The 27,662-nt window shown below is 42.4% G+C and overlaps 2 protein-coding genes across 5 annotated transcripts in view; both read right to left on the bottom strand.

The window, feature by feature from the left end:
* The window catches only part of PRDX1 (peroxiredoxin 1), a 354,386-nt gene that overhangs the window by 50,844 nt on the left and 275,880 nt on the right, over nucleotides 1-27,662 (bottom strand). The window lies entirely within an intron of this gene.
* Nucleotides 2,598-27,662, bottom strand: part of GPBP1L1 (GC-rich promoter binding protein 1 like 1) — a 33,136-nt gene continuing 8,071 nt past the window's right edge. The window contains exons 2-13 of one of the 3 annotated variants that reach the window (XM_062003296.1): nucleotides 19,956-20,843; nucleotides 19,673-19,799; nucleotides 18,770-18,884; nucleotides 17,534-17,663; nucleotides 16,894-17,177; nucleotides 14,096-14,168; nucleotides 13,207-13,400; nucleotides 9,257-9,397; nucleotides 5,651-5,809; nucleotides 4,795-4,919; nucleotides 3,852-3,954; nucleotides 2,598-3,606 (exon numbers count right to left, since the gene is read on the bottom strand). In XM_062003296.1, coding sequence (XP_061859280.1) covers nucleotides 3,460-3,606; nucleotides 3,852-3,954; nucleotides 4,795-4,919; nucleotides 5,651-5,809; nucleotides 9,257-9,397; nucleotides 13,207-13,400; nucleotides 14,096-14,168; nucleotides 16,894-17,177; nucleotides 17,534-17,663; nucleotides 18,770-18,829 — 1,416 coding nt within the window. In that variant the 5' untranslated portion in view covers nucleotides 18,830-18,884; nucleotides 19,673-19,799; nucleotides 19,956-20,843 and the 3' untranslated portion in view covers nucleotides 2,598-3,459. The remainder of the gene's footprint in view (nucleotides 3,607-3,851; nucleotides 3,955-4,794; nucleotides 4,920-5,650; nucleotides 5,810-9,256; nucleotides 9,398-13,206; nucleotides 13,401-14,095; nucleotides 14,169-16,893; nucleotides 17,178-17,533; nucleotides 17,664-18,769; nucleotides 18,885-19,672; nucleotides 19,800-19,955; nucleotides 20,844-27,662) is intronic. The other 2 variants (XM_062003297.1, XM_062003295.1) reach the window with 2 other exon arrangements.

Here is a 27,662-nt window from a genome sequence, read left to right as displayed (position 1 = left end):
GCAGCCTCTGTGCAGCAGGGTGGGCGGCACGGAGCAGGGCCCGCTCGCGGGGGGTGAGCACCTCGCCCAGGGGAGCCCCCCGCGCCCGCCCTGGCCCACGCTGGCCCCCCACGGCCAGTACCAGGTGATGACGTGGCTCGGCCCCGTTCCCACGCTGGGCCACCCCCACCTCGGAAAGGCAAACGGGAAGGGAAGAGTGAAAGAAAATGCTTAATAATAGCAGCTCTTCTGGTTTTGGCAGAAGCAGCACCGAGGGCAGCCCGTGTGGTGTGGGGAGGGAGGACACAGGGTCTTTGCAGCTCAGGCCAAGCTGGATCCAGCCACAGTGGCCGTCACTCCTCTGCTTTCCTCACCCACGGCGTGCCCCAGCCCAGTCCCCGTCCCCGCTGAGCCGCCCCATCCCCACGCTACCGAGGTGTCCTGCGGCCTCCCCGCCGTGCCCTGAGCCCCCTGCACCGGCAGCGGGTCCCCCCCAGGGAGGCGGGTGCTGCCGGCCGCCGGGGGCCCCAGGCACAGCTTCTCCTCGTGCTCCCGCAGCAGCGGCCAGGAGCTGAACGCCATGCGGCAGCCTGGGCAGGCGAAGCCCCCCGCGCCCGGCATGGGGCACCCTGCAAAGCACAGTGGGGAGGGGGCACTTAGGGGTGCTCCCTGCCAGGGCAGAGGGGTCGTTCCCCGGGGAAGGCACCTCAAGCTGGGCTGGGACGCATGCACGGACCTGCTCCTCCTGCTCCTCCTGGTCGCTGCCGTCGTGGGTGGCTGCAATGTTTGAGGCCGCTGTTGCTACGCTGGGCTGGGCGAGGGAAGGTGGCTGGGCAGGAAGGGCAGCGCCACAGCCCTGACCCTGGCTGCTCCCAGTGATTACCACAGACCCTGCTAAGGGGGAAAAATGCTGCTTGGCCACCTGAGCAAGCCACAGAAAACACGATAGGAAAGCCCCACCAGCACTGAGACCTGTTCCCAGCCCTGTAGCAACCCCTCATTCGTGGTTACGAAGTGCTTGCTGACAGCTGTGCCCACCCTGGAGTGTCTGGGGGTTGTCTGTTTTCCTCTTTGAGACAGCTCACAACGATGCACTGAGGGTTTTCAGCTAATAAACAATCTCCACAGAGGTGAAACAGCTTTACCACTGCCCCCTTGTTCCCAAAGGAAGCTCCCCTCAGTCAGTCATTGCCCCCTGAGCCTCCGTGGGCTCGTTGTGGGGGGCTGCAGGTCAGCCACTCTCCCCCTTTGCCATTAGCAAATATTCATCCCAGCTAAAGGTGACTTGCTCAGGAAAAAGCTGCCATTTTTGGGCACTTGCTGCCTCAGGCTCTCCCAGCAGTGGCTGGTAACACTTCAGAAGTTTCATCAGCTTCCAAATGATAGAGCCTCTAGGGAAAGGCTGGGGCAGAGAAGGGAGAGATTGGGCACAAAGCTCCCCGGACTGTGGGTGCACAGAGCCTGTCCCCCTGCAGGCTGGGTCCTTACTGCAGCCAGGAGGGGTTCAGCACTGCTGTTTGCCCAGTATGAGCAGCTATCAGCATGGAGGGGAGGTGAAGGGCTTCTTCAAACCAGCCCCCTGGCTGCCAAGGCTGCAGAAACAGTTGCACCATTTTTTTTTACTTAAGTGGATGAAGTTAAATTAAAAAAGGAAACAAATAAAAAGACAAATACTCCCAGTCAGGAACCATGGCTGATGTCATCGAGGGCAGGGTCTCCAACGGGAACAAGGCCAGCTGTGAAGGGTCTTAGAGCTCCAGCACAGCCCTGAGCATTCCCCACGATACCCCTGGCATTCAAACACTCGCCCCTCAGGCCCAGAGCTGGGGAGCAGCTGCCTTGGGGCTGCAGGTGCTGAGTGCTCCCTCCAGTCCACAGCAGAGACCCCCCAACTAAGCATCAACATTATGTTACACATCTTCAGTCCTCTTGGATCAGGCAGGAGTAGATAAAACACAGCCAAGCAAGACCCTGTGTGAAACGGCCCCAGGGCAGGAGAGCAGGATGTGGTACCCCAGGTGCAATTCCATCCCCCCACCCCCGCCACACCACTTCCTTCCACTCCAAAACGTTTTGGGTATGAGCTGAACTTCACCGGCAGACACTGAAACAGCTTAGGCCACACCTGAGTTGTTTGTAAAATCCTTTTTAATCTAATAGAAATGTTTTCATGAATTTTTAAAAAAGACTTCAATGAAAACAGCTTTGGATTCAGACATTCCCTCGCCACGGTGCGAACACAAACAGCAGCATTGCACTAGGAACAAGTGACACCGACCAGCCGAGCTTCACCCCAGGTGGATGAAGCGGGAAAAGAAAAGGAGCCAACTGCTTCTTTAGTGGAAGATAACCGGAGTTGTTATTATCACCTCTTAAAAAAAACACCAAACCAACAACAAAACCAAAGACGGGCTATCGTCTCGCCATTGTTCTCCCTCTCCCTTCTTACAGGAAGAGCTTATCTCCTGCAGTCTCAGCGCTACAGCAATGTTTGCCAAGTGGGAAAAAAAGAAACACAGCGGGAGGAGAAACTCTTTTATCCCCAGTGCCATGAAAACCCCCGAGGTTGCAGATCCCTCCAGAGGAAAGCTTCTCTTACATAAGAAAGACAATTCGAATTGGCAAACTGATGCAAAATATTTATTCCAAGTTAGTTATTTTTGATGCAGTAGTTTTTTTTCCCCCTCATACAGACTCAATGTGATAGTCACTTCTTTTTCTTTTTAAATCTGTAAATAATGTTATCAAAATAATCTTAATCTTTGAAATCTCACAAAAAATTTATATTTTACAATCCACCCTGAATATCAAGGCTGCAAGAAGAAGAACACAAACAAGTCCTATATCCAAATATTTTACAGCTGTACCCAAAAGGAAAAAAAAGAAACAAAACAAACAATAAACCCAAAAAGAGAAGAAAACCACAAACGCCTGGTTAAGTGATGAAGCTCCCCCCGAGCCGCAAAAACCAGAGAACAACAAAAGAATCCATGGTATTAGCATTAATTTAAACATAATTAGAACTTCAATAGCCATTTTGTCATTGACAATGATTGTTTTAGCACACTGTTGCCCGCCGCGGGGCGACACTGTTAGAAGCTTGTTGTTGCCAAGATCAGTCAGATCGGTGGGGCCACTGGTGTCCCGCCCCCACCCCCGCAAGGGATCACTGTCAAAACTTGCTAGCTGCACAAACTTCTAGTAAGCATTAGGGCAAAACCAAAAGAAAAAAAGCTAAAGAAGCCAATTTTTCCTCTCTCTTCTTTGGGATACAATTATTTCCCTTGTGCATGAAGTATCAACAACGAAAAGGAAACAAACAAACAGAAAAGAAAAGGAAAACAAACCCCCAAACGAGCCCCAAACTGAAGAGACCGGAGACAGAATAAACTCTGTTTATACAACCCCAAACACGTGGTGAACTATGAACTGAGTTTATTGGGTTGGGTTTATTTATTTTAACTTTTCTGGTGCCCGCTCTCAGGCATCATCATCTGACGTCTCGCTGCTACTGGTTTCTGTGTCTGAGTCCTCAATCTTTGTCTTGAAAGTGCTTCTCCAGTGGAACAACAGGCTGGAGCCGCGGCCCTGAAGAAATCCGTTCTTCCCAAATCCGTTTCTTCTTCGCTGTGGGAACAGAGGCAGGTTTGAAACCCAGCAGAAGTGCAGAGAGGAACCCTCTGACCCTCCGTGGGCACCTGTCATTTATTTAACTGCACAAGCACGCTGGGCAGGGACAGCACGGTCACCAGCTCCACGCCAACCTCACCTCAACCCTTGGTCCTCTCCAGCATCCTTAGGACCCGCACCCCAGAAGACTCGTGCGTGAGAAGGGAGAGGGAGAAGAGCAGCAGCACGAGCTGCAAACGTACCTGCTCTGATTTAATCTGGAACTCTCTGAGCTCATCCTCTGTGAGGGGAAGGTAGTTTTCATCATTTTCAGGATACTCCTGCCATCCCATTTCTTTCAGTAACCTGATTTGTGGAGAACATAAAAGAGGGACAGGAGTTAAAGCAAGGGAGTGATGGCAAAGGACAGAACATTTTGTCCATGAAGTGCAAGGCTTTGCATTAAATCATTCCCAATTCACCAGGGAATCTTCTATATTAGGGACCCCTTCAACAATGCTTTGTGTTTACCCAACATTTCTCATACTCAATATCCTCTACAAATATTTAATCAGCAGCAATCCTGTACCATGGGTAAATAACCAGACTGGCAGAAGGAAAGTGAGGCAGGTACTTGAAATTGTACCCAAGGACACCAAAGGAGGATATGAGGCAATCAAACCTGTATCACAGTTTAGATTCTTCTAAAACTTACTCTCTGCTTGCACTAGATGCTCACACATTGCTTTCTCACTGAAGCAAGATACAAGGTAAATATTCTCCCACTTGTACAGCACTGACAGTAGCACAGGAGTGTTTTAAGTGCAGACAGAAAGTCGTGTGTGTGTCTGTGTGTACCTTCAGCATTCAGGTCACTCCATTCAGGACACTTACCTGTAAATTAACTGGAATCACACTGGGTTTGTGGGCAGGTAAATATGCAGGCAGCATTAGCACACAGGCACTAGAGAAGCACTGGGATTTAATTACAGACCTGGGGAAAGCCCTGGCTCAGCTGTCACCCGTGTCTTGGTTTATTTCCAGCAAGGTTGCACCCAGCCCAGCACTAGTCACAAAGCCCTCACACCTCCAGCTCAGTGCATGCAAAGGTATTGCTGCTGCCCAGTTGTCTTTGGACTAGTTTCCTCCTCCTCACTCAGTCCAAGGACCCACCCTCCTTTACTCCAGACACTGCCATTTACTCACCTGTGTTCTGCTTCCAATGAATGAGAGAGGTTTTCCCCCTCCTCCGGCAAAGGGAGAGAAAGGCCGTTCTGATGGCAGTTCTCTTCCCAGTTTTCCTTTGGTTCTGGTGTGCTGTTGCTCTCCATCTAAAGAGAAACAAAAGCATCAAGGTCTGCTCGCACAGACGCTGCCAACAGCACAGATCTGAGCTTGAGCCTCTGCTTTTGGAAGTAAAGCCAAGCCTTTCACCTTGAGTCACTGTTTTTTTTACAGAGTCTGGACTGATAAGAGTTGAAAGCAACTTCTCCCAGGCTGCAACAAGGCAACACGGTATGAACACTTCTGTGCCAAGGGAGTAGGCTCTGGCATTACACAGCCATCACCAGGGGCTTCAGAGAGAGAGAGGAAACCAGGAGAATGAAATCCTCCTAAGCATAGCCTTTACGTACACATCAAGCCACCGCCTCAGGCACTCAGGGGTCTGCTCCCAACCTCTGAGGCCTGAGCCACTGTCCTGCACCTCTCACAAGCACTGAATTCTGCTCTCCTGAGTGTGGAGCTCGACAAAGAAGTTTGGAAGCAAACTGAGGTGCCAAGATCCGGTATCATTCCACTCCTTAGAGAATCTTTGCAAAAATCTCATTACCTTCACCACCTGCGACCTTCCTTTCCACCTCATTCATCACTTACCCGTTTGCATCTCATCACATTAAGCTGTCCCTTCATGGCAGTGCTGGGCACATGTGCCAGCCCACCACCACTCACTCCTCTCCTCCTCCAGAGCCTCGGTTATGTACTCTGCTCTCATGGGGTTTTTTCAGTACCCAACTCCCTAAATACATAGTGATGATATACAGAGTAAGGACAGTGATCTTACATCATCCAGCTTGTCACATTCTCTGTTCTCTGTTATCTCCCCATTCCTGTCATCCTTCAGTGCCTTCAGGAACTCGCTCTTTTTATCAGTGGTGCGGCGCATCAGCTTGGTCAGGCGTGAGGAGCAGATCTCGATGGGAGGGGTGGTGCTGGAAGGACTCTAGTCAGGGGAGGCAGAAGACAGAGATGTTCAAGTTGTATTGCTGTGAGGATGAGGCCCTCTCTGGGGTCTCTGCTTATCTCTTCCAAACAACTCATTGGTTCTTTGCCTGCCTCTTGTGCCCTCAGAAAAGAAACTCCTGTGTCAAATTCCCACTGACTGGTGTGGCATGTTCACTTCTCCCCTCACCAGCACCTTGTTCTCTCTCCTGTCATTATTGACTCTGAAGTTTTTTCTTCCCCTAGGAGTCAATTCACATGGCCATGAACACCTTTATTTTGTTCCTTGGCAACAAAACTCTCTCAAGCAATGCTGGAAGCTACAACAGTTTACTAAGGCAGAGCACCACTTACAGAACCCTCATCCAAATGTAAAAACTAACGAGGTTAAGCTCAGTTCAAATTTGTGTCTTAAGACATCCTGACAATGGGGTGGTAATCCCCTTCCAGGGAGTGGTCACATCCCAATTGACCAGGGCTGGATGTGGAACTGGTAGTCACAGCCAGGGCAATGTCCCCTGGGCAGCACAGAGCCACAGAATGGATGCTGCTGAGTCCAGCTCTGCACCCTCACTGCCATCGGGTTCCGTGTGCAGCCAGACACAGACAACCTGAGGTAACCTCCCACCTCTTTCATGGGGTTGAAGCTTTCTTAATGATCTCAAACCTCTGGCCCAGACACATGGCACAAGAGTTTGCACACTAGCAGCAGCCCAGTTGTGATGCTGCAATAAAAGCATTGCTGGCCAAGCTGAGTTTTCAAGTTAATTCCCTCATTTTGACTGGCCACTCAGAAGAAATGCAAGAACATGTTATGCTGAAGTTCCTAATAACAAACTTCTGCTTGTATACAGAGTTCATGTCTGGCTACTTTGAGAAAGAGGAATTTAGCCATTAATAGAGATACCTGACACTAGAATCCTGCATGCAAAACTCATCTTTTCCTTCACTTACTTGCTTTGATTTTTCTCCTCAAAGTAAAATTGCCCTTCCTCCTCCTTTTTGTTTTAAGCTGGGTTGAGAAGGTTGCAAATCCAGGCTCCTCAAAAACACTTAAAAAACCCTGGTTTTATCATCCTCCCAGCTCTCTGAGCAAAGATCAGGGGAACTAAAACACTCGGCAAAACAAAACCAAAGCAGCAGCTGCTGCTTGTATTTCTAGTGCCTGCTGCAGATGAAACACTGGTGTGAAGGAATTCCTTTCAGGGAACTCCCATGCTGAAAGCAGTGCCTTACAGTAAACATGTCTCAGGTGGCCTTTTTGGATTTTGCTTGATTCGACACAGTAAGGAACAAATGAGCAACTGTAACAGACACAACCAGTGACTGAATAGTAGGGTAAAAAGCTAACACAGCACTGAAATTAAGCTCCCAGCATGGTAACTAGTTTGACTGCAGTGACAGAATTTAACAATGAACAAAGGAGACTGAAGATAAGATGTTTTCTGGTAATGTAGAAGATTCTACATCAGCTCTTTGGTAGTTTTAACATTGAATAGACTGCTGAGGTATCACAAGTTAATTCCTACACATTAGGGGAAGACAGATACAACTGGAGTTTAGAAACAACAGATTCCTGAGAAGGAACTGAATTTCACCTCAATTCTGCCTTTATGCATAACTTTCTGTAGAAGGGGGTTTTATATAACATTCTCTGTCATTTAAAGGGTACAAGGAGTCATCTTGGGCATCTTCTCTACAGGTGACTTTAGCCCTTTGAATCAAACAGCTCTGTTTTTTTCCTGTTAGGTTTTTGTTTTGTATGTCATTTATTAAATGAGAGCACTATGTATCATCTCAGGTTTGTTCAGATGCCTGTTGATCTGTGATGTAACACAGATCTCTTACAGAAAAATCACCCTGAATCTTTTTAGGAAGATCTTGGTTTATCTTAAGACAGGCTGCTGGGGAAACGGTGCTAGTGCTCCTTGCCACCCTTTAACTTTTCACCACACTGTGGTCTCTTATGAATCAAGGTGCTATGTTCAGCACTTCTGCAGGAGGGGCATTATCCCCATTTCAGAAATAAAAAGGCAAAGTCTGTAGCAGGCTTGTGGAGCTGGGATTACAGTACTATTTTCTGGCCATGGTCCTGTGTTTTCACTGCAAGTCTCTAACAGATTCAAAGAAAAAAAAATGTATTGTAAGTGCTCAGTTGTAGTTGGGAGGAATTTTTAAGCTCTTTTTGTTTAGTTGATGAACACTGGTAACACAGAAGTACCAAAAGAGGCACTGCTTGTTCTGGGGAAAAGCCAGTTGCCTACTCCTGCTGCTACATTAGTACCTGACATCTTTGCTGACTGAAGTTTCACACAAGACCCTTTTGGGGGGATGGGTGAAGGAGATGATTTGCATTACCACTGTTTGATAGAAAGTGAATGTCCTTTAAGCACCTACCTGCAGGTGAAAGACTGTTGAAGTTTACATATTTATGCTACAAAGGTGGCCATGCTGGGCATGGCTCTGTCTAAGGCCAGCCAAAAGCAAGGTAAGAGTACAGTGTAAGATCTATTTGTCAAAGGGATGGGAGTATGCTTCCCCACTATTGCTTTTAATGAAGGACTGCTTTTACTCTCAGCAGTGGCTAAAGCACAAAAGGACAGGCTGTTGCAAAGTCAAGCCTGAAAGGCACAGAATCATAAGGATAAGGTCTTATTTCAGAAGTGAGATCTGTAAAGGAACACAACAAATGCCCAAGTAGAACCCCCCCAGTTGTATGTGAAACACAAATATACTCATTTCAAATTCTGTGAATGTCACTTAGCACAATCTGAATTTTTTTTCCCTTCTTACATATGATCACAAACTTTTTGAATTGTGATTCAGAGGAGAGAAGTTATTCAGTGTCTCTGTTCTATTAAACTTCCTGGAATTTCAAAGTCCAAACCAACACTTTGTATCCCTGCTATGAAGTGAAGCACAAGAGCACTGGCCAAAACCTGTTCTGTCAGTCGCTGCTGAAACATTAACAGATTTTGATTCTAACATTCTCTCCAAACTTCAGACCAAAACCAGAGGTAGGTAGTTTCCACATCTGCAGACTACCTCCTTCAACTCCAAAATTCACAACAGACACTGTAGCTGGAGACATACACGTGTTGAACTCCCTCCTCCCACTCTGAGCCATTACTTGTGCTGTTCTCCTGCAGAAGGGCAATGGAGCAGATGACTCTCCTTCCCCTTCTTTCCCCATACTGAGGAACAGAAGGGGAATCAGTCTGCCAGTCTATTCACATCAGTTCTTGGTGTGTGCCCTATGATAACACTAAGTCTACCCATGGCTAGTTACACAACACCGTTTAAAGTGTTAGCCCTTCTGTTTTAAATTGGAGGGAAACACTCCATTGGAGTGTTTCTACATTTGGACAACCACCAATGGCTTTACACCTTATTGTGGTTAAGCTACAGTAGATGAGAGTGATAAAAGTTCCTGTCCCCAACCCCTTACCTCTTTGGGAGAGGTGAGCACTGAGCTGCTGGCCAGTACCGCTGGTTTGGTTACAGACACTGGACTGGTAAAGGCAGAGTCACGGCTGGAGGAGAGCGAGCCTGGTTTGTGTTCACTTCTGTTGGCTTTCCATGGGCTTGGCTATATTGAAGAGAACACGAGATATCAAACAGTAAACTATAAGGCTCAAGAAAGGGTTGTTTGCAAGTAGCAAAACAAACATACAAACATGTTGGCTGTTGTATGGGTTTTCTTTTCCTCCCACTCCAAGAACAGTCTCAAGTTTACCTCAACACACACCCTCTTCTGTTTTCCCAAAACCACACACAATTCTGCTTCACGGGCACCACCCTCCAGTAAAACACTGTTATGAGCTCAAAGAGAAAATTCAGCATTGTTCTTCATTAATTGGAATCACCAGAGTAACATGATGCATCTTGCAGCTACCCACAGATGGGAATCCCAATCTGATTCACATTTCAGATGGGAACACGGTATGCCACAAAGAAAGGGTTTGCAGCATTTGACAGGACCTTTCCCTGAATGAGGAAGAAGCACATGAAGAGATATTTCTGTCCAGGCTGACGACACAAGTTACTTGTCTCCTAGGGCTCTGAAAGTGTCCATCATTGCACTGATTTAGCAACAACAAAGGGAAAAAAAAGCCAAAAAAAAGCAGTCAGTCCATTACAGTGCATGAACACTTGCTGTTTTGCTCTGGATACTCTCTGCAGTATCCTTAGGAACACACTCGTGATTTAGATGAAAAGCAGAAAGACTTCAAGGTAAGTTTTTGTTACTTGGAATGTTATTCTTGAGTGTCTCTTATCAACCAAGGACAAACACTGTGAAGCAACAGCCTTTACAAAAAGGATCCTAACAAGAAACTTGGATCAAGTAGCACAAGAAATACACCTGTGAGAGCAGACATGCTGGTTCCTTTGACCCATTAGACTTCTGAAGCCAGCTTCAGCTAACTAGTGAAGTGGGATTTAGTTAAATGTGAGATGCAACAGACCTCACATTCTGCAAGCACCGAGAGCAGAAAGCACCATTTTGGTACCATTGGGTTATTTTATTACTCTAAAAGTAAATACATCAGTAGGGAAGGCCATCAGCATTACTCTTGCACTCCAACTTAAAAACAAGAGCAGTCCACATGACTGAATGGATTATTTAGTGTTCACAGCACATGTTCCAGACATTTCCTTCAGGCTCAGAGGATAACCCCATCTGCATGATACTGCCTGGTATGAACACAAGGGGGTAGAATTACTGTGACAAGAAGTTTCTCTCCGCAGATTCCGTGGCTGCACTGCTCAGAGATCCAGCTCTTTGCTGCTGATGGTTCTCCCAGTTTCCACACAGTGGCAGCTTAGACAAAGACAGACCCCTACAACTGCTTTCTTATGGAGGCAGCTCCACTCAAGGGCAACAACCAGAGACAAATATCAAAAGGGATTGTTTGCAGATGGATTCCTTCATGGGCTGTTTGTGAACAATTAGCTAAGAACGAATGCAGTGGTTTGGCTGCCTTGAGTTCTCTTCCTTTCAACACTACTAGCTACAACTTAACAAAACCCATTTTCATTCAGTTTGACAGTGGCACAGCTTTCTCACCCTGCTGACTTTGTCAAATTGAATGCTTTGACCCCTCTACTACTCTATGCACTGAAATTGCTGTACAACATTTTTGAGGTCTTCAGAATAATGCATCCTACCACAGCTGCTTTATGTCTGTACCTTTAAAAAAGGCAGTACACAGGCAGATTTCCTAACTCAGGATATGCTGGTATCTCACCTTTTAGTTTTGCTAATGCTCACTGTTCATTAACCAAAGCCCAGGTGATGACACCAGCATACAATTTTGCCCTACTGCAATCCCCACTGCTGAGAAGCACCATACTCTCCCAACCACAGCACCATGTCAATACCTACACACTTACAAATTGGTTTCAAAATCACCAATCACATCTTTATATCCTGTTTCACGTGACTGATCTCCTGGGCTACATACCAAAAGTCAACACCTCCTCCACTAGCCAAACAGCACTTCAGATGTTATCAACATTGTAAAACTTCAGGTATGGAACCAAATGGAATCCAGGCCTACCGATTGGTTCAGCACAGTCAATGCTTCATTACAAGGTACTTGGGCAGCTACCACTGCATATTGCCATAAGATCTGATTTACATACAGATACACAATCTGGAATGCAAATGAGAGCTACATGAAGTGTTAAACAAGCTAACAAGAAAAGCCCTACTATTATTTTGGATGTAAGCTGAACTTCCTTATCACAGTCACAAGGCTGTCTCAGAAAAACAGACCAAGGTTTCCAAATCATCTGTAAAAATTAAAGGGTTTATTCCAACTGTGAGCACTGATTAATGTACTGTGTGTGTCATCTGTACAATCCAAACTTAGAGTCATTTCAGAACAGTTAGGGAAAGCTTTAAGAGCAGCTCTTCTAGGCAGAATTAATGAAAACCTTCTGACCAAGGGCTTTAGAAGTGGCCAAAACAAATGCAATGATGGCAACACAACAAGGAATAATAGCTAAACAGATTCCTACATGCAAATCCTACATTTTCAAGTGACAGGTGTGCCATGACCAGCACCAACAGACAGTTACATAGCTTTCTGAAGTGCATCTCAATCTCTACAGCTGGTATCAAGTTACCTCGCACACAACAGCAGCTAAGACAGAAAAGCTATATGCATTGCTGTTCCTTAACACTGTTTTACTTTGAAGCAATCCAAGAAACAATCTAAGAGCCTGGATAGAAACTGTACCCGTGGCTTTTTGTTTCAAAGACCACTCAAAATCAGAGATGAAAACCAGGTAAGACTATACATACACATATATTAAGCTGCATAAGCAAAATAAAGTCCACAGGAGGCTTCTTATCCATCAGATAGATTGTGTTTATCTAAGCAAGTACATACATGGACTGAAAACACTATGTGGAAAGAAAATCTCTGTAATAATCTGTATAATGGGCCAATTTATCCCATCTCTCTGAGGAGATTACTTGTCAAATTAAGGGTTTATACATGATTAAGTTCATCACCTTTTTAAACACTCAGATTTTTCCTGTAGCTGGCAGAATTTAGCCTGAGTTAAGAGAAATTTCCAAATGGGAAAGAGGCTCTAAACCTGCTTTCTTACAACAAAGTTGTTTATCTTCCCTGTTCTGCTCTTATCTTTGAAATGTGTAAGCCTAGTCTACTCTAATTACAGGAAGACTTAGTTGTAAATGTCACAGCCAGCATTAGTAACGAATATATTTTACAACTCCAAGTTTTTGGACAGCTTTTTCAAGAACAACCTAGCTAATAATATTCTTTAGCTTCTTAAATACTTCCGCTATCAACCCTACAAAGTTTCTAGGGCATCTACACACATGGATTCTCTGGAAAAATGGGCAAGGTAAAGTCCACAACTAAGTCCACTACTTTTTTTTCCCCCAACATTCCTATATCTCTTTAACTAAAAAACAATTACTACACAAAACCCATTAGTTTCCCAGGTTGCCTTTAAGACTCAACTAAATTAGAGCTAAATTGCAGGATGCAACAATCTAATCTGATATGAGCCTCAACTGTGTTTTAAACACATCAGAAGTACTGTAACCCAATAAAGACCTTTCAAGGTGAACAATTTAAGCACATTGTAGCACACATTCCACTTCTCTAGCATTGCTTGTTTGGTCTAATTGAGACAAGAACGATTCAACCATTCAAGTTTACTTCTCTGCATGAAGACCAAAAGGCACTTTAACAAGTTTAGCAGTTGTTCAGACAATAGACATCTAATGTAAAGGCCACTATCCCAGAAACTACTGGACTTCAACTCCTACTGTTTTCTAGGGGGGTGATTCCCTTGTCAAATGAGAGAATTCTTCCTTGATCTGCTGTTCACTAACTTTGCTGGAAACTTTTGTACCTTGGAAGGGGGAGCTGCAGGTTTAGGAACCAGATTTTTGTAGACACTTGGGACAATGGTAGTGGCTTTGTTGCCATTTGCCAGGTGAGAAACAGGTGATGTAAATGCAGCTGAGAAGGCGGCAGCAGGATCCTCTTTTGAAACCTTTTTGATGACCAGCATCTTGGTAGGTTGCTTGGCACTAGGGGGGTTTTCTGTAAAAAGAAGATAAAAGGTTTTGAAATACAAATGTTCACTTTCATAACAGCTTTACTACACAGCTCCAGTTTCTCTCCTCTCAGTCTTGGATGCTACACATCCCATTCAGAGACTGCTGGTCTTTTGTTTCAGCTTTGAGCAAAGATTCTAGCTACCATTTTAATTGGAGACTAACAAACCTGTATTTAGTTGCTTAAACTGATACTTTTGTTTAAAGAAAGGCAGAGATTTGCACACCACAGATTCAAAAGCAAGTCTGTTCTCTAAATTGAAAAAATAAGTCAGTTGAATTCAACCCACAGAATGATGACAGTTTTGCTGTGCTTCTAATGTGAAGAATGCAAGCTAGGAACTAATGTCTAGTTCACTCAAATCTGCTCTGCCTTTCAAGTGATGTCTGCATGAAACTGGAACTGCAGTGAGACAGGGAGTAAACACAGAACAGTGACATTACTGCCACTAGCAGGTTTTTTAATGAAAAGATAAGCACAGTTTCAAGTAGACAAAAAAGGCCAAGAGATTAGAGTGAAGCTTTTGAGAGGAAAACAACAGAGGAGAGAAAGCTGCAATCTGTCTGCTTCACTTAACTCTTTAAAATCTTTTTCAGTAAAAAACCTAGCATTTAAACATGGGTCATACTTTCTGCTCCAGCACCAGCATTCTGTACAGTGATGTAACTATCTTTACCTACCCCATACTCCAGAAGGTGTCCCTAAAGGTTTGTTCTGGTGGTTGTGTCTTCCAGCTTCTGGATTCAAAGATGGCTGTAAAAACACAATGCAAATGAGTATGTAGCTCATGTAACAACAACAACAGATCAGTATTAACATTATGCTTTTAGGAACCCAGAGTACAGGTAGATTTCTCTGTAGAGCACCTGAATTAGAAGAGAGTGCTTTGTGACAAGACATCTGAAAATCAAGCTTGTATTCTCCTTGGCTTCTGCTGTATTTCCAAATAGAACTATCAAAAGGTTCAGGATAGGCCCTTTCATTTTATACTATATGATTAATTAGATTCCACCAACTGATACATACATAAATGATGTAAGCATTTAATCAGCAGCTGAAAATATAAACCAGAATACATATTGTCAGTATCTGGTCTGTAATCTCATTTTCCAAATATCTTTCTGTAATAATTATGCACCAATCAATCAAAAAAACCACCAATAGAAACAAACAAAGGCAATGCAAGGCTCCTAATGTAAAGGCATAATAAATGTATATACACATTTATAGACTATGTGTAAACTTATGCTGGGCTCTAGAGTGCACTTTTCAAACAATACTACATGCAGACTCAGTGCTCCCCACAGACTCACCTTTTATTCAGTATCAGAATTTAACTCAGAGGAACAACTAAGCACATGTCCAAGCACTGAGCATAGAAAACCTAAGCATTCAACGACAAGTGTTCCTGATTAGCTTTTCCTCTTCCTTGGCCCAAATAACTTCAGTTGAAAATAAAGGCACCTTTTTCCTCTTTTTAATGAGTTCTTCGTATGTTAGTTACTATGGTGACAGCATAAGTCTCTAATAATGAGCTTCTGAAGCAGTAAGCATTCCTGTTCTATAAGAGTTAGGAAAAAATGTCACACCATAGCATAAATTCCTGTTTCAGACCCTAGAAATTCCTCTGTTTCAGTGTTTCGTTTTTCAGTTGCTGGTCAGTTTTATAACAGGGGTACTCATGCCACAGGAGAACAGACTAACAGCCTGGTTTGCAGACCTTTCATGAGAGTGTTGCCCTTGTCAGCCACGCAGGCCTAACAGCTACATACTTAACCACAGTATACATTAGTTTCACCACTATGGCAAAGACAATACAGGAGTTATTTAGCAACACTTGCTATTAGACAGTGTGTAGTATTATCATCTTAAAAAAAATTGGGGAAGTAATTACAGAAGAAACAGCCATGTAGTTAGGGAAAGGCACTCATCAAGGCACTGGAGAAGAGAATGAACTAGTACATGGAAGAAAGATCTAGAGTAAGATAGACTACAACAGTACATAGCTGCCATCATTAGAATAACTTTCTACATTTCAACAGGCTTTTGACAGTCTAAAGAACAAGTTTATAGAAATAATGAGTTACAGTATTCTCGAGAAATCAAATTCACAGAAATCTACACACAAGCTTTATCACTGCTCTCCAGGTGTTAACCACCCTCTGATGCAGGCTACCACTCCCAGCAGAAGCAGTTGAACTAGAGTATGCAATCACTCCCCAGGCACTTCACTGAAAAAAACCCCAGCAGCTTAAATCAAACAGGCTCCTGTGGCCATTTAAGTGTAGACTCTAGATTTTGTCCCCAGGCAGCTGTGGGCATTCATATACTTCACTCCAACTCCTAACTTCGTGAACAGAATTGCCTAGCTCCCACAACACTTTTAGCTGTGCAAATAGCCTATCAGAGAGAACAGGTAAGAGAGCAAGAAGCTCAAGATGATGACACACAAGAAACTGTCATTACTGGAGGAAGCAACAGGTTTAGCACTGAAGTCCAAGGAATTGCACTAGGTGAAAGGACCAAGTTACCAGAACATTACAGACTTCACTGACTTTGTTGCACTGGTGAAGAAGAGCCTAGAGTGAGCTAGAAAAAAGATGCAAAAAGCAAAATACATGGACTGAGAACAATAAAATCCTCATCAGTGGACAGGAAAAAAAAAAAAGAATTGGAAAGAGAAAGTAGAAAATCTATCTGAAAGCATTAACATTCAGGAATGCACGTGGTAGGGACGAAAGCCATGTATCCAAGTACTATCTGGTAAAGTCTGGAAAACTAAAGACATTCCAGAGAACCAGGACATAGAAGACTACTGTACATGAATCAAAATGCTGGGTAAGAAGTTGATGGATTGGAGATACTGATGGAAGAAATGGCTCAAGAAACCTCAAGAAAACAAGATTAATAGAGAAACAAGAATATATCTCTGATAATACAGTACTATGCCAGAAAATTCAAGACAGATTGTTGCAAAGGTCTGAGAATGTCACGAACAAGCTTGGGAAGGTTATCACAAACACTAACGTGTGCCAGAATGCAGGAAATAGGAACAGCAGGTAGACTGGAGATAAGCTGAATAGATTCACTTAGGAGAAAAGATATTTAAAAAAGGCTTTGAAAGCAAAGCCATGAAGTCAATACATCTACTCTTCCTGAGACAGAGCAGTGTCACCTTCTGGGTTTCACTCGAAGATGTGGCTTGTGTGTTACAATGCTGTCTTCGGTTCACAAGAACGATTTGGCAAAATACAGTAATGTGCCAAAACCCATAAACCAACAGGCTGTCAAATCCCAAGGACTCTGGGTACCAGTAACCATTCTGTCAGCACTGGAATGATTTTGTTAAACCTGTTGTGATCTCAAACATGGCATGGAATGCAACTGTAATCCTGGCCACATATCAACACTAATTAAAATGAGATCTGAAAAGCCACTTCTCACAGCTGCCACTTCTAGTGAGAAGCTACACACTTACAAAGTCTTCTTCCTCAAATTGCAACTGCTCTTTATCGTCCTTCTTCTCTTCCCTGGATTCAACAGGCAGCTTTTCTTGAAAGGCAGAACTTTTCCGAGAATGGAAGTTGCCATTCCAGTGGCGATGAACTCCAGTTCCTCCTCCACCACGCTGGTTCCCACCATCATGGCCCCGTGAGGGACCATGCCAGCCAGGCTGACTGCCAGAAAGCCCAACATGAGCTCCTTTAGAAACACCAGAATCTACAGAATCATGGCGAAGAAGGGACGGCTGATGCCAGCAGTCTAAACAAAAGAAGATAAGCACGCAAATAAAGTCAGCACAGCATGCAGAATACTGGAAACATCAGGCTGTTTTTCTTGTTGTTAAGTCAATGTTCACTAAGTAACTACTAGGCTAAACACATTAGGCTACTGTGTGATTATAATGGAAAACAAACCAAGCCACACAATGCACATACAGCCACCATGAAACCCCCTCGTGGCCTGAGCGTGGGGCACGGCAGAATAGCACTAGTTTCTTACAGGGTGTTTTGAAAAGGTACAGTTTGGGAAAGTGTTGTTTATGTTCTGCAGAATTCCTCATTCTGTAGAACATTGCACACTGCTTGCTCTCAGGCTGTGTTCTGATCCTTACTCACCTCCCGCAGTTCGGAGGGGCCCGTTATTGAAAAATCCATCAGAAGAGTTGTGTCTCCTACGGCTCACCCCAAAGCGGCCCTCTCCCCGGGGAAGATGCTCTCCATGTTTCTCAAAGGTGGCTGCAGGGGACTGCAGAAAGTAAAAAGCAAAGTAATTAAGCATTCATTAGGGCACTCCAGAAGCCTGATAGTCCCAATAGTGATATTTGGTCAACTGAAGAAAAAGAACAACCCCAAACTCCACATTCCCGTCCAAGTCTTCAAGCCAGTGTCCATATCTGCATTGCTAGTCAACAACATCCAGTCACGTGAACCTGATGAGAATGGCACACAACCCCTGGATCTTACCCAGGATGAAACAGAACCCAACACACTGGTCTTACCAGTGGTCTTTGCAAATACATACTTTCTGTAAAACCCATTTAAGAAATTCTATGACACACAGGTGCTCATTCATTCACCCACTCTCAAGACCGAGGAGCAGACAGCAATGGAGAGTCCAATCAGTCTGACTAAAATTCAGAGATGATTAAATAAGCTAAAGCCCCTTCAAAAGGAAGAAAAGCAGGAGTTTGTTTTAAATGGATCAAATATACTGACATTATTTGTGTCTCCTCATATCTAAGCATGAGGTGACCGTCGTGATCTGGTTTACTAGTAAAATGTTTTTCATCGCCTCCATGCACAAGTAACACAAATGTCAAAGTCCTAAAGCAGACTTCCTGGGTCAACCTTAGCTTCTTCTGGAACCAGTTTCAGAAAGCAATTGGCAGGCAAATTGCCCTCATTTTAAGGCTGAAAAAAACTAACGAGTAGTTCTAAGTCTGGTGTTAGAGCCTAAGGGTTTATTATCAACCTACTACTCATCGAGGGTCAGATTATTTTCACAAATCAAACACAAATTACATCCTGAATTTTAAATAAGTGGCAGTTCAAGTCTTGAAACAGATTTAGGGCCATTTCTTTAATGGTTTTCTTCTTGGGATCTCACTCAAGTCTCAAAGACACTGAACTGCCTCCATGTCTGAACCCAAAGATCTTTCCTCCTCTGAAATAAAAGGGATGTATTTCAGAAATCAGACTACAAAAATGATTTTGGCCTTAAGTTCCAACAGCCTTCTTCAAAAGCACAAAAGAAGCTACAATGAAGCATCTTAAGTTCAAGAAACCACCGAGGCGCTTTTGTTTTTCATTATCATCACAGCTGTAACAGGAGGTGATCTGTATTAGCTTTACCTTGGTTGACTGTGGCGTTGAGAAGTTAAGCCAGGCAGGAACAAAGTCATGCTGCGCCATTTAGGTCCAGTGTCTCCCTTCAATAAAATGAGGCATCAAACCTCATGGCCAGGATCTGTAAATTAAAAGAACATTCTATGACATCCTTTCCAAACACAAACAAGAATTTATTTCCCAAAGCTTGGCCTGTATTTGTATAAGAGGGAAGAAGTGCTGCAGATTTTCATATTACACTTCAGTATTTTTTTTTTCCTGCTGACTTTGCTCCTCTGACCAAAACAGGTAAGAACTTAAACACTTCCAGTTACTTCCTGCTTACAATTAACATGCCCATGAAATTCATGGTAGGATGGGTGTGGACGTGGGAAGAAAACAACACTTAAGCCATATCATGCACAGATGTGTAACACCAAGACATGACAGAATTTGGGGTACGTTCTCTTCATTGCTCTTTGTCTCGTGGTCCACAAAGGGGTGATCGCTGCATGTTTTGTTCCAGAGGCTGTAAATCAAAACCAAACTGGTAATGTTAGAGACACTGAGAGCAGCTCAGAGATCTGAAAGACAAGCGTATGTCAGCTCCTGCACCCCCAGCTTATAACTGCATCCAGACCCACCAGCTTCCATACACTAGTGAATACCTGATGATGAAACTGCTCTCATAGCTAAGAAACCAGATGGTTAGGAACAGAAGACAAGCTGTTTGAAGGACCTTAATGGAGGTTCAACTGAAGCATCTCATTGAAGAATCTGAAACTGAATTGTTTCTTTTTGACAGAAGAAGAGGCAACAGACAAGCTGGAACACACAAGCAGAAACTTCTTTACCGTGTGGGTGACAGAGCACTGGCACAGGCTACCCAGAGAGGGTGTGGAGTCTCCTCTGGAGGTTTTCAAAACCCACCTGGACATGTTCCTGTGCACTCTGAACAAGATGAATCTGCTTTAGCAGGGGGTTGGACTGGATGATCTCTAGAGGTCTCTTCCAACTCCAAGCATTTAGTGATTCCAACACGTCATAGCAACTTCTACTTCTCAAAATTATGGAGTTGCATCATTTACTCTGTGTAGCTGAATTCTGCCTTTTTGTGGAAGGTTCTCCACTTTTCCACTCTTTATTTTTCAACTTTATCTGTGAACAATTCAATACTATATAAGCAAGGAAATAAGTATATGTGATCACTTACCCTGAGTTTGGCCTCTGCAGTCCAATGTCCTCAGTTTCTGTGCTTCACTGTCCTCTGGGTTCCTTCTTTCTCCAGTATGCCGTAAGGCCAGCCTTGAGGCAACAGTGCGTCTCGAAGCTGAGCACGAGAGGCCGCACTTCGTGCCAACAATACCCTTCACCCCCTCAGCTGCTCATTTTAACCTCTCTTTGTACTCTCACTACAAAAAAGATACCTAAGAAGGTAATTTATATTAAGAAAAAAGCCACGACCACGTTCACCTCATTAAATTTCCTCTGGTCGTAGTAGTCCGGAAGTCAGCCTTTACATTACCAAAAGGTATGTCAAGTCTGCATGACAACATTCAGAGCAACATCATGGTTAATACTGAGCAGATACACCCAAATCTGCTGGATAACTCATGATCTGCAGCAAATCAAGCTGAACACTTTGGAAAAACGATGTTATATAAAAAAACCCCAATGTTTGCCCCAAATGCTGAGATCTAAAGAAGCATCATCTGCCCAAGTGCTCTTAAAATATAAACTTCATTTTTATCACATACATCTGCTAAAAAAAGGTAAAATAGTTAAAAAAAAAAAAGAATGTTAGGATATACTCTGATCTTCACCTAACTTGGGTTAATGCACTAAGCACTACTTGATATAAAGCTCAAAAGCAGGCACAAAGGTTTTCCCTGTTTTTCACCATTTACATGCTGAAACATAGGTCACATGAACAAAAAAAAAAAAGCCAGATTAAAAAATAATGTCTTCTATTTTTTGTAGACTGGGTGCTGCTTTTATAGGGACACAATTATTTCACAAGAGCTTCTTGTTCTACAGTGGAGAGTTCACTTCGGGGTCATAGCCCTCTTCCATCAAAGAGGTGAGACAGGAATGGTAGTCACTATAAAAAAAAACAAACGACACCCCTTCAATACAAGTGGCATTAAAATGACAAAGTATGACTAGAGAGAACTGGAGAAACTGTAAAAACTACAGTGCAAATGCCAAACATTATTTGGTGTCTGATTAAAACAACGTTTTTTCTCTTTTTTTTAAAAGACCTCTGAAAAAGGTATTTTTGCTTTTAAATGATCACTTCCTAGATTTAGTTTACAAAAAGACAATATAAATGAGCTGAATCAGAATAAAGAGAAGAGCAGATAAACTGCCTGCAGACGGTGAAAGGAATTCCTCACTACAGAGCAATTTGAAAACCTGCTGCTAAAACGATGCAACTCTAGGCCGCAGGTTGGCTTTGCTGTTCCACATGTCTCATCTCCTTTACACACAGAGGGAACAGTAAAATAATCATCACCTTCTTGTCCTTCCCTTTAATAACCTCCCCTTTATTTTCATATCTTTTTTTTTCTTTCTGGAACTAGATGTTATTTTGCACCTACACTGTGAGCCACGATCACATTTCTGGAGGCAGAATAACAACAAGCAGCATCACGACCCCTACAAACTACCAACCAAGATGAGGCAAAACCAGAGTGGACATGTCCACACACAATACTGACTTGCGAACTTTCTAAGCATCCCATCCCATACTACTAACTCCTAAGTGTCACACACTGCAAACAAGAGAAGGGCTAACCTATCAAGACCTGCTTTTACATTAAGGGGTAATTTTCAGTGTGTATAGGGATGTGCTAGAACATCTGCTGCAGACAAAACAGTCTTCCCATCACAGTGAACTCAGCATAGGTAGCAAACTCCTTTAGATGTGATCTTCTGAGGTTGCTACCAAACGTCTGAGTAGTAAGTAGAAGATAAAACAGAGACAAAGTCAATGCAGTTGACTATATTTAAACAAGATTCATTATCTTCTGAATAAATATGCTTTTCAGAACAAACTATATAGCAATTAAGCCATGCCAAACTATTGACAGAAGTGATATAACTTAAGAAGCTGATTTAATGAACCTTGAGAACAATTCAGTGATGTGAAAAATGGAACTAGAGAGCAAAACCCATACCGAACTTAAGGCTATCTATACATCACACAATTAGGGTTTTGAAGCAGGAACCAGGTGTGAGCACACAACAAAAATTAAAACACCACAGAAGTACAATACCCAGTTTCCACTTCACAAAGCAGGTTCCCAATCCCTTTGGAAAAAGAAATAGAAAAACACATCAACAGTTGGCTGAAAGCTGCAAGACTTCTTTTTATATTTCAACACAATCAAAACCAAGGTGAAACTCTGCAAAACTCCAGACATCAATTTAGAAAAGATCTTGCAGAAGATTCAAGTCTCCTAACTTGCTATTTTGATATCATTGTTAGTATCAGTGACCAGGGTGGTTTGTTACAGAGCAGTATCTCACCTAGACAGTCTAGTGCAACTCCTAGACATGACATTTTGTCCAAGACTTGCAAACATCACAGTTGCACAATTAGCCCAAATTAGGCACTGCGAAACAGAAAACTTCACGGTGTAAAAGGAACGACGATCACATCATATCAAACCTTCTAGCAAGTATTTTGATACCTCTATAACCTTTATTCTGAAATGATCTCACTTGTTGGTGTCAGTTACCAGGAGGCTCTGCATTGAGATTGCAGTAAATTAAAGCAAGAGGCTTAATCTCCACTCACTTCACACACTTCAGATAGTAGATTCAGCGTAATTTCTTGAGCCCTTCCAAAGTTATGTTTCCTGGCATGAGCAAACTGCTGAAGGCTATATGCCAATACTGACAGAGCCTGCAGCTGGCTCTAGATTTCAATAGGCATATATGCTGCTTTTCAGTTACCGCCTTCCTGTGCACACGTTAGCACAGAAAGAACAAGGTGTATGACATGAAAACACAGTACTTCTTTTGCTAAAGCAAAAAACTTGCTGTTAGATGGAATGTTGTGAATTACACTACTACTGAAACCCTCAGTCTCCAGGATGAACCCATGTGCTAGGTTTTACAGTCTCCTCACACTCTAAATTCTGTCCAACGTTACACTTTCCATGTACCTAAGATCACTTCCACAATGTACCTTACTACTGACATCAGCACCATCACAAAATCACAATGGGCAAGACACAAAGACTCTCAATTACCTTCTCTGACAGCAACCTACAATAAATTAAGGGAAAAAAGTGCAAGAACAAGAGCAAATAACAGCAAGGCTCCCAGGATACTGTCTCAGCCTTTTAAGCCAGTCTGTATTACAGTTTATTACCAGTCAGTGCTTCCATGTAAATCTGATGATTTGTTTTGGTTTTAGACATATTTATACATTTTTACCTTCTGAATGAAAGGGGGCACAGTTAACTTACGCTTTGTGAAAAAGGTAATTTGTGGTTATAGAAATGTCAGCTTCAACTCAACTGGACCTTTTCTTGTGCTACCAAGGAGTCCAACCACATTTTTTCATGACAGTCATGAATTCATACATCACATATGTACTCATCAAGTCATTCCTCTTCCAAGTAAAGTCAGTCTGTATGTGGAAGCTTTCTGAACACACATAATCATCCTTACTAGCCTTTACTGTGTCTTTAAAACACAATGTCACACAGTATTCAGGGTGTAGGAACATGAGCAATTTACACAGTGGCAAAATTGTGCATTTTTACCTTTTCTTCCTAATAGCTAACATTGTTTCATTTTTTCTTTTATTACTACATGGAACTGAAGTGACCATTGCCAACTACTCAATAATGTATACAGTGAAGAGATTCCTCGAAGTACAGGTGGGGTCTGCATTCCTCTGGTCATGTACATGAAGATGTGTGTGGAACAAACACTCATCCATTCCCTGAAGGCAAAGCTCCCAGTTCTTCTTATATTGCATTTACAGTTCAAGTCAATTGGTCTCTGCTTCACTATAGAAAATGGCAAGGACAAAGATCATCCCCAGTAGCCACTCCCAATTTCAATTTCAAGGAAAAAAAAAAAAAAAAATCAAACAAGAGTGCTTGTCAATGCAAATTTAATTATTTCTCTCTCTTTTTTAAGAAGTTCAATGTTGAGTCATTTATGAAAATATAAATCAGAAAAAGAGAAAATAATACCACTAAATGAAACGTTCTATAAAGACATCCCTCCTTTTAGAACAATGAAATTTGCAGTAATGAGTTTTGGTGAAGACAAAAAGGTTTTGGTCAACTATCACAAAATATTGTTTCACTTTGGCAAGGAACGTATGTACATAAAAAATTAAAGCTCTGTATCAGCACCTGGGTTCCACTGGTTAACAGCTCTAATTAACCTTACAAAAAACATTTATCAATTATTACATGTAGCATTAGAAATGTTTTAACTGCTATTTCATAGCAGCCTCTTTTCACAAGGTTTTGTTGTTATAAAAGTATTTTATTCCCCTTGGTAAGTGTTTAAGTTTAACATCTAAATATCCTTCACCATGTCATTTAACATGCAAGTGGAAGAAGTGATATTTATCACTGAGTGAAATAAACAAGTTAAAAATGCTCTTCTGTATTACCAGATTTTATGGTGTATTTATTTAAACCAATATTAAAATATTTATATGAAAATGAGAGGAATGTACAAGCATATTCAATTTTCAGAAGAGGCATGAAAAACAGCACATAGGCCAAGACGAAATCCCTGTTCTCCAATACACCATTCATTAAGTGCTTCTGCTGTGTTACAATTGAATATAGTTGCCCAGTTGTTCTGATCCTTCTGTTAACTTTCATTGCTACTCCTAACATAGACTTGATTAGGATTAATCTATAAATCTGAGAGCTTCTAAAGCTTTGATTCTCAAGCTGAGTTTTCCAGGTGTACCTAACAGCAGGAACCAAGAAAGTATTCACTATGTGAAGAACTATACTGAACAGAACACCACACTAGAGTGACAAGCTAAAGGTAGTCATTGAGCTATGAAACCACTCACTGCAAATGGATCAAGAGGTTTCAGAATTCCTAAGAAAGTGCATAAATTATCAGCAGTGCATTTTTCCATTTACTTCCCCTTCCATCTTCTGCCTCGGCCTACAAAACTGTGAAGCAAAATCTGCTGAGTCACACTCTGGTCTGGTCTGCTGTGCTGTTCTAACACTCAGCCTCTCTGTGAATACCTGGAACCAGAGCTTCTAACCTTTACCCACATCACGTGCTGCAGCACACACTTCTGAAATGGACAGGTTTTACTGGATGCTTTTACTGCTTCTTTGTACCCTGCATTGTACCTCAGGTCCCTTCAACTCTGCTGTCTACCTAGACTCTTATTCATTACAGTCGCTACTTCCATTTCTCCTTTCCTGAAACATTAAATCACAAAGATATGGAAACTCCAGCAGACAATCGGGATAAAAGTACACTTTTACCCTTCATTATACATTTATTGATCCAGATAATAGCTGTAAAAGGTCACAGGGACAACATCTGTCTAATCCTGCCACAATTTCAGTTTGCTTCACTGTATTTCTACATATTACTCTAAATAGAACATGTTTACTTAAAAAGAAGTAAAGATTTGTTTTTCTAGTTGGTCAAGTCAGGGTTTCGGTAATGTTCCTAAAGATCAGATGTCAGCTGGGCTGCAAAAGCATTCAGAAAAACTAGTGAACAATTTAATGGATGCATAAGGCAGAAAAGAATTTACTTTCCTCATCAGTTTTCTTTCTGTGCGGCTCTTTCCATGTTGTTTAATCAAGCAGATATGTCTAAACATACACAACAGACCTTTCCACTTAGCTACTCTTCAGAATATGTTAGGTGTATGTTAGTCTATGACAAAGAATTAATACCATATGCATTGACAAAATATGGTATCCTCCTAATCAATTTTAATTCATCCAGCACATTCACAGAAACGGGGATTCACAGCCTGGAGCTCAGCTTAGGAGGAGTCAAAAGTATGCCACTCATTTCCTTAAGGATATCAAAGAGCTGCACGCGAAACTGCATCATCCTGTTTTCCAAAAAAGCAGAACATGGTTGGGTTTTACTATTATTAGAAACACTTTATTGAATAAGATAATCATATTTGAGTGCATAGCCCTTTTAAAATAATGTAATTAGAAGTCCTGCTTCAACCTTGCACGTCTTATTAGGCCTTACTATAAAAGACACAAGTGCAGCATTACTACTTCAACAGTTGTCATAACAACTGGTGAGCTACCTCTTCTCAAGTTGAGATGTTTTTTTTTGCAGTTCACCTACATAAAGTATCTACAAAACAAACTAACTAACATTTTGCTTTCAGTTTCCATAATACAAATGTCTAGACACACCTTCAGTCTGTCTAGAAAACTGCAATGTGGCTACCTTTTGAGAGGACAAATGTCGATGTTCCAGAATGGCATGTACAACTGGTAGTACTCATACACCTGAGGTATTACGTGTAAGAATAACTATCATACAGATCTACCATCATTACCTGCTTCTTTCCACTGTACCACAAAGACAGACCCTCAAAATGGTTACTATAATAGAAAGGACAGTTCTGTTAAATCACAAATGCTGCAGAAAACATTGTTTAAATGGTATCTGGTCGATGAAAAAAAAATTAACATCTAAAAGTACAAAGCATCACTCATACCAGATGTTCTAGAACTACAGAAACATGAGCCCATTAAACACTAAATGATGGATTAAAATGTTAATCATGCACCAACCCAAAATATTCCTAAATACAGATATTAAAACTTCTTATGAAAACAAGCTGTTACTGAAAGATTAACACCTTGTTTTTCAAGTTTAAAGAAAACCAATCTACCTTGCAGAATCATCAACGCTGTTTTGTGTTCTAGAAACAACACTGCAGATCTATATATTCCAAGGTGAAAACCTGCCAGAAGCTTGTCTATACAAAAGGTTTTCCAGAATAATAGGTTGGGGGAAACATCGTATTGACTTATGCATCTGAGTACTTGACCAGAAGACTAACTCAAATTAGCTGCAAATAGGTTAGGAAAGGTCGATACTGACACATCTACATGCCCCAAACCCTTTTCCTCTGTTGAAGTCCTCCCACTGTCACCTTGTACAGTACTGCTTTACAAACATCCTGTCCATTTACCTGCTTACTTTCCATTTCTCTAAGGTTACACTAACCAAATGCTACCTCCCTCAAACTTTCTGACACAAATATATGCACCCACACAATCACATGCCCTGCAACACCTTACCAGCTTTGTCTTGTGAGTTCAGAGTCATGTCTAAAATGCAGGGGGTGAGAAGACTTTTTTTTCCACTTCTTAACAGCAATCAAAAAATACCAGAGCAAACAAGAGTAACATAAATCACAGAGAAAAGTGACTTCTAGGACTGTGCTAGGACTTCTAGGAAAGATTCTTAACCAAAAAAAAAAATACCATTGACAAAAACATTGATTGACTGATGCCTGCCCTTCCAGCCTCAGCGGATCCAGGTTTCTGCCAGCAAGGCTACCACATCATCACTACAGGGTAAACAGTACAGGGTGCACTGAGGAGACCACAGACTCCCCGGCCAACAGGCTTGTTTTGGAAAGCAAGCTGTGTTTAACAGAAAAGCCCAAAGCAAATTTTGGAAAAGAAGTCTGGGGAACCCATTCAGATGCCTGTGTAACACGATAAGGCTCTGAACCTCAGCCAGCAAGCGTGAGACGTTGCAACTGAAATGTTCCTGTGGGTTTTGATGAGTTTACTCTTAGTAGCGAGATAAGAAAATTTTAAACATGTAAAATCTAAAAGGTTCATCTCCTTACACATATCAAATTGGGTCAGCACAGACTTTCTAGATATTATACCTATCAACATTTATT

Source organism: Colius striatus, chromosome 10 (assembly GCF_028858725.1).
Source record: "Colius striatus isolate bColStr4 chromosome 10, bColStr4.1.hap1, whole genome shotgun sequence".
NCBI classification, from domain to species: Eukaryota; Metazoa; Chordata; class Aves; order Coliiformes; family Coliidae; genus Colius; species Colius striatus.
Note: the sequence above shows the minus strand (reverse complement) of the source record. Positions and strands in the feature narration are given on the sequence as shown.